This window comes from Octopus bimaculoides, chromosome 5 (assembly GCF_046866305.1).
Source record: "Octopus bimaculoides isolate indiv1 chromosome 5, ASM4686630v1, whole genome shotgun sequence".
In the NCBI taxonomy this organism is placed as follows: domain Eukaryota; kingdom Metazoa; phylum Mollusca; class Cephalopoda; order Octopoda; family Octopodidae; genus Octopus; species Octopus bimaculoides.
The window spans coordinates 87,348,845-87,356,210 of record NC_142932.1 but is presented as its reverse complement, the minus strand read 5'-3'; the positions used below and the strand labels follow the sequence as shown (position 1 = coordinate 87,356,210).

Genomic DNA, 7,366 nt, shown 5'->3' with positions numbered 1-7,366 from the left:
CCATGTTTCACTGCCATGTAGCATGGTTGTTCGTACGCATGCGTCATACAGTCTGCCTTTTACTCTGAGTGAGAGTCCCTTTGTCGCCAGCAGGGGTAAGAGCTCTCTAAACTTTGCCCAGGCTATTCTTATTCTAGCAGCTACACTTTCAGCGCACCCACCCCCAAATCACATGACATAGTAAGTATTAGTACTACACCCAAGCAAGAAACCGCCAAATTATTTGTTTCTGAGGAGTGTCTGATTAACTACACTACATGCCACTTGGTTGTGAGGCATGACAATGAAATGCTGTCATTTCTCTGGTTTCATCATGCATTAGGTGTAGTATAGGCAGAAGCAACTACAAATCTCTAGTCACCTGTGCAGCTGTATCTTCCATTGTTGTTGTGCACAAGACGAGTCTTAGTCACCTTTGAGACTGAAAGCTATCATTCATTTATGCATGCATATGTATTCAAATCTGACTAATTTTCCATGAGAAGTCTTAAAAGGTGCTTTATTTAAAGAAAATACAGACAATGAGCATTTAGAAAATGTTTAACTTTTTATTTTACTTAAAATTAGAAAATTCAATATTTGACAATAAATAGAACTGTAAAATGTCTTTAGCACTTGTGGTTATGTTTTGTTGGCACTGTGTTCTTCAATTATTGAAGGTGCATAACAGGCATCAAACAAGTCTTTAGCAGTGAACTGCGACTGTACAACATCAGGGACTTTGTAAGAGACATATGGCTTCAGCTGTGGATTATAAAGAAAATCATGTATTACATATTATCAATAACAAGATCATATCACTTTATGTCATTTCATTTCCTTCATTCTAATATATCTTCTTTTGTTTTTATTTAAATACACCATATATTTCATAAATAGATAACATCAATAAAGTCCAATAGTCAGATACAGATACTGAAGCAGGATGTATTAAACCTGACATTTGATTGCAAATAATATGTAAAAGTCAATTGTATTTATAGATAATATTACATATTTAGAGCAAAAGATGTAATAGGCAACAACATAATGCCAGGGTGTTTTAGTAAAATCAGTAATATACATATCAAACTGAATTTAAGATATTTATTTCCCAGTCAGTTGTCTTACAAAAAATACAAGTGTTACAGCCATAACAGATTCATCATCATCATAATCATAATCGTTTAACGTCTGTTTTCCATGCTGGCATGGATTAGATGGTTCGATTGGGGTTTGGGAAGCCAGGAGACTGCACCAGGCTCCAATCTGATCTGGCAGTGTTTCTATAGCTGGATGCCCTTCCTAATGCCAACCACTCTAAGAGTGTAGTGGGTGTTTTTTATGTGCAATAAGTACTGGGGTCAATTCATTCAACCAAAATTCTCCAAGGCGATACCCCAGCATGGCCACAGTCTCATGACTGAAACAAGTAAAAGATAAAAGATGACCCAGAATAATATGAAGATGTTAGTGAGTGAAAGTGTACTAACCAACCAGGTCTCCTTTAGCTACAATCTAAAATGTATGAGTGTAGCAGCAGCTTCAATATCAGCATATACCCTACTACAGGAATGGGGCTACTGCAGTTTTGCACCTCACCTTGAAAAATGCTTTTTTTGAAAAAATTTCTTTGGATTCCTGGGTTTTTAGATGTCGAAAATTAAGAATCAGCAAAAAAGAAACATGTTTTCAAAATTTTAAAACCCACTGCCAATTTTAAACTTTCTTTCGAAATTTTTTTTTTCCAATCTACAGGGAAAAACACGGAGATTTAAACAACAATTTCTAGTTTAGCCAAATGAATATAGAAAGTGCACTTGACATACCTGCTTTAATGAAATTTCCACACTTCAATATACAACAAACAATATATTAAAAACTGCAAGTGAAATGACTATCAAATAAATGATCTACAATTTATAGATACGTGAAGTAATGTAATGCCAAAAATGATACAATGCATTTGTTCCAAATTGCCAAGCCCACATAAATTCAGGTAAATACTAGTCAATTAGTTGTCTATTTGGGGATCCGTTCTACTGACTTTGTATGGCAACCAGTAATGGGGTCAACAAAATTATTAGAATGGTTAACACTGTAATGTTTGACAAATAGCTTCTCATCAATTTTCTTATACAAAATCCATTTATCGGAATACATTACTGATCCCGGCTCAATCCATTCTTCTATCAATGGCAACAAAGTTTCTTCTTTCCTATCAGCAACTGAAATAAGAAATCCTTTTTTATGTGCTTTACAATATCCTCCAAAAATCCATTGCTCTTTTACCAATGAGCCCACGTTATATTTCCTTTTTGCGAACAACGATTCATCAATTCCTACAATGATGTTGTGTCCACCTATTTTTGTAGGATTGTTTATAACTTGCTCAACTGCCACATCTCTGCAAAACTGCATCCAATCTGCAACAGATTTTTATTTCCAACTCTTTCATTATAGCTGGATAACTTGCTGAACAAGCTTTTCCACTACCTTCAGCCCACATGTATGTCAATCCAAATGCTTGCCAAAGCTCAAGTTTTGATTTTGCTTCCCAACCACATTGTCCTGAGTTTAGTCTCACTACATGGCACTTTGGGTGTCTTCTACTATAGCCTCACGTCAACCAAAGCCTTGTGAGTGGAGTTGGTAGAAAGTGAAAGAAGCCCATCGTGTGTGTGTGTGTGTATATGTATATATATATATATATATATATACCTAAAGTCAAGTTGGATGTGAAGTTGGGGCATTTCCAGAGAAGCACTTGACTTCATTACTAGGCTATCAACACTGTCAGGTTACAAGCCAAAGCCAAAATTCTTCAGGTGTAGAAAATCCAAGTTTAGTTAATTAAAGATGTGTTAAAATCCAAGTTTGAGTTAATTAAAGATATGTTGAAGAACTTTCTTTTTCTCCTTCTTTTCATTGTATATATATGTGTGTGTCTTTGTGTTTGTCTCCTACCATCATTTGACAACCAATGGTGGTGTGTCAAAAAAGACCATTGAAATAAGTACCTGTCCTTATAAAAAAAGCAATAAGTGCTGGGGTCAATTCATTCGACTAAAATTCTCCAAGTCGGTGCCCTAGTATGGCCACAGTCTAATGACTGAAACAAGTAAAAGATGACCCAGAATAATATTAAGATGTCAAATCCACTACAGGTTACATTGGTGGTGATTATAGAATAGGTGCCATATAGGAGAAAACGACGTTGCTTCCTTGATGTTAAAGCTGCAACTAACTTAGCTCTTTCAAAATAGGCATGCAATACTGCTGGGTGGAAGCTGCTACTTGTATTACTACATCGCCAACTCTGACTGGCTGGTGTCTGCCAAAGCACAAATGAAGTAATCCATAGCGACAAAATAGATCTTTCATGTCTCACTACAATTCAAAAATGTAATAAATTGCAACATTTTGGTCAGAAGCCTTCATCAAAGATTGTTTTTTTTTTTTTAATGTATAGTAGACTGGGAGCAAACAGTGGGAACAACTTATATTGTAGTACCAGGGTAAAATGGTGACATTTCTGTCAGGAGCTGCAACCATTGGCAAGCCAATGAAAATAGTTTCCTTTGTTTAACCAACAATAGATACAATGATACTATATTCTTTTCTACTCTAGGCACAAGGCCCAAAATTTTTGGGGAGTGGGGGGCAGTTGATTAGATTAACCCTAGTATGCAACTGGTACTTAATTTATCGACCCCGAAAGGATGGAAGGCATGGTCAACCTCAGTGGAATTTGAACTCTGAATGTAAAGACAGACGAAATACTGCTAAGCGTTTCGCCTGGCATGCTAACTATTCTGCCAGCTCGCCACCTTACAATGACACCATACAGATGTTAGTACAATTATGTTGTCACTATATAGAAGTGTAGCTTACATCTATATTAAGAATTCATAAAATACCTTTTCATAAATCACAAAGATAGTGAGGGTTGATGTTCAGCTCCTCTCTCTGTAGTATTAGAACAGAGATGCATTTTCTGGACACATTCTTCCATAAGTAAGTTACCCAGAGAAACCTGGTACTTCTTTCAGCTAAGTGAAATGCACCAGCATAAAATTAAGATACTTGTCCAGAAATACAATAGACTCACTAGAAGTAGATGTACAATATTTCAAACATTTTAACATTCAATTTCTAATTCTAATATTAGCCTAAGAACAATTTTCGCAGTTTAATTCCTTGATCTTCAAAACTGGAATATTTTCTCACATGGAATTCCAAGTCAGATAACACAGAAACATAGTATATAGTGTTTAATATGAGTAACATGGAATATTGTTTACTAGGCCTGGATTGTGGCATGTGTCTTCACTAACATATGTAATGGAGCATTGCTTTATGGTTGTATATTACCCTTAACTGGTAATGCAAAGATAAAAACATTAAAAATAGAGAAACATAACAGTCACGTATTTGGGAGGTGTAATATTAAAACTGAAGAATTATCTGAGATATCAAACTGAAAGAGATATTTTCTTGGTTTTACAATGAAAGAGATGAAATATTTTCTTGCCTCACAATCTGTAAGATCAGGAACAACGATATTTGGTATCATTTCAGGAATAATGCAGTACTTTCCAGTTTTTCTGGAAAATGCACCAACTTCAGGTACAACTAAAAAACAAAATAAAAAAGGCAAACTTCTTAGGTGTGTCTTGTTATACAAGTAGACATTCTAATAACCAATTATAGTATAATACTGAATCTTTGATTTTTGTATTATTAGGAAAGGTAGACTGTATGACGCCAGTGTGTGAACAATTTTTTTTTCAGAATCATAATCTCCGTATTTTTCCGCATATTTTGAAAAAAAAATTGTGAAAAAAGTAAAGAAATTTTTTCAGAATCGGAATCTCCATAGCCTAAAACGTGGGATTCCGTAAAAAATAAATAAATAAGGGGGGAAAGGTTCAGATTGCATATAGTCCGTCTCCGCCCGTCGTATATATGTATATATATGTGTGTGTGTTTGTGTTTGTCTCCCTACCATCGCTTGACAGCCGATGCTGGTGTGTTTACGTCCCCGTAACTTAGCGGTTCGGCAAAAAGAGACCGATAGAATAAGTACTAGGCTTACAAAGAATAAGTCCTGGGGTCGATTTTTCTCCAGCATGGCCGCAGTCAAATGACTGAAACAAGTAAAAGAGTAAACGGAAAACGGGCACTCGCGAATGTAAACAAATATGTCGAACGATAACTTACTTTTACCAGTCAGATATTATTAATGATACAAGGGGCCCGACAATATCACAATCTTTTTTTAAAAGTCAGTTTATAACTAATATATACTATTATGTCAGATTTTGTGCCTGAACGGGAAATTTTTAATGCTATGACCTTATTTCGTGTCGGAAGAGATTTGGAAACAACGGAAAAGGCCAATGACTGGTGTAGAAAATTTGGATTACTATCAAGACAAGAAATTTGGTTAAATTTTCAGATTAATACCCGCACGATTTTCACTAGGGTATTAGGGTTAGGGTTAGGGAATTCCGTCCCTAACCCTAACCCCCTAGTGAAAATCGTGCGGGTGTTAATCTGAAAATTTACCGAAATTTGTTGTGGAGTGCCTTAACTTGCATACGTCTTAAACGTATTTACTCTATTGTTTTATAATTATTTCTGTTGTATATCACATCATAAAATTGGCGAAGGTTTAAGCGCTCCATATAACCACTCATCATTTTTTTATCTTTTGGAATTTTCAGAAAATTCTTGCGAATTTGTCCTACACACGAGAATTCATACGATTATTCCTGATGCGTGCATGTGTGTGCGTGTTTTAATTTAAGGTTACGAATATATTAAAATAACGATAAATAAACATTTTAGTGCGGTTGCTGTTCTAGAAGGCACGTGAGGGAGGTAGAAGACATTTAAAGACATCTGTTAATTTTTTTAAAGTCTCCTTTCCATTGCTCTGATGTTTGTGATAGAGAAAAAAAAACTTGAAAAAATCACAAGCAAAACGGAAAAATTCCAACTTTCGTCGGACAGCTATTCGGCAAGTCCAAAGCATTTCGAATTAGCGAGTTTTTATCAATACCCAATCATAGTTTAAAGATTTAGGCGCTAAGTGCTAAAATTTATTTTACGGAAGTAAACTGAACAATTATTCAACATTAATTGTATATAAAAAAAAAGTGGGGTCGGATATACTTTTTAACACTGGTTAATTATACTAGCTATGAACGAAGGACACATGGTACTCACTGTGTTTAGCAAGAATATTTTGCACCTGTTTATGGTGCGGTTTGTCAAGTTTTGCATGTTTTCCAGTAGTCTCAAAACGTTTATCGAAAGGATCGCGAGTTTTCTTGCCCAGGCAAAAGGAACTTGTTCGCAGAGATCGAACAAATTGTAATGTTGACCCCTGCATTGCTACTAAAAGTCATCAATATCAGAAACACCGCTTAACGGCTCTGAACTAAATAATGACTTTAAAAATTTTGTTCCGGGTATTATTTATCGTTGTTGTTAAATTTTCTGCTGCCTTTCCTGCTACTGGTAATGTTGTTGTTTAGCCCCAGGTCAACTATGACTGAGCCAATCAATGATCAAACGTATTTCATCTATGCTTAACCTGCTAGGGTCGTTTTAACAGCATTAAAGGCCCCTAGGCATTGCAGAGCGACGGGGCCCCTGCACAAACAACGAAATAATACGTAGATTAACTTTGGGTCCATTGTGTCCATGAATTGGCGATATCTAATATATTATCTAATATAGGAACTTGTTCAATTTTTCGAACCACTACCACTTGAAGTTTTTCTAATTTTCACAAGATTATTTTCAAAAAATGTACTTCTGATGCAGTTTTGCTTGCTGATAACGAAAATTGCATTTATTGTTTCTAGAAATAAATAATAAAGAAATTACAAGTTATGTAATTTTAGCCAGTTGGAAGTGTCCTTTGCCAATAAATCAGAAGTCACAACAGTTGTCACGGAAATCAGCAAAGACAAAATAAGACAAGAAAGATGTAGTCTCTCAACATGTTAGAAGAAGTAGTAGCCGAATCTTCCGTAAATTATACCTTAATATCTAAACAACGAAAAGAACAACACATTATTAACATGGTTGGAGGTATTGGATTGTTCATTCATTATTAGAGAACTAATGGGGATCTTTTTTAAAACGGGGGGGCCACATCTTTCATTAACGAAACACTTTGAAACTTGGAACACTGGTAGAATGTGTCATATAAAACATGTTTTTCTCTTAGTCTTCTTAAAAAAAAAAGAAATCCCTAAGTTATTCCATGTGAAAGTTGTCGTATTTCTGTAATTTCAACCAATCACTGACGTTCATTCAGCCGATATACATTAAGTGCCGACTACATAAACAAACGATTCTGAAACAATTA

The 7,366-nt window shown here is 35.2% G+C and overlaps 1 protein-coding gene across 2 annotated transcripts; it reads right to left on the bottom strand.

Annotated features, from left to right (window-relative positions):
• Positions 1–528: 528 nt before the first annotated feature.
• On the bottom strand, positions 529–7,113 carry LOC106876075 (large ribosomal subunit protein mL41). Of its 2 annotated transcripts, none has more exons than XR_016241943.1 (3): positions 6,214–6,547; positions 1,564–4,614; positions 529–1,522 (listed from the first exon to the last, which is right to left on the bottom strand). XR_016241943.1 is itself a non-coding variant. In XM_014924481.3 (3 exons), exons 1-3 carry the CDS (start codon positions 6,377–6,379, stop codon positions 622–624), a joined length of 390 nt encoding a protein of 129 aa, XP_014779967.1. In that variant the 5' UTR covers positions 6,380–7,113; the 3' UTR covers positions 529–621. The 2 variants fall into 2 exon arrangements, 1 of the variants encoding a protein (XP_014779967.1); XM_014924481.3 differs by having other exon boundaries at positions 529–744; positions 4,514–4,614; positions 6,214–7,113.
• Positions 7,114–7,366: the final 253 nt, after the last annotated feature.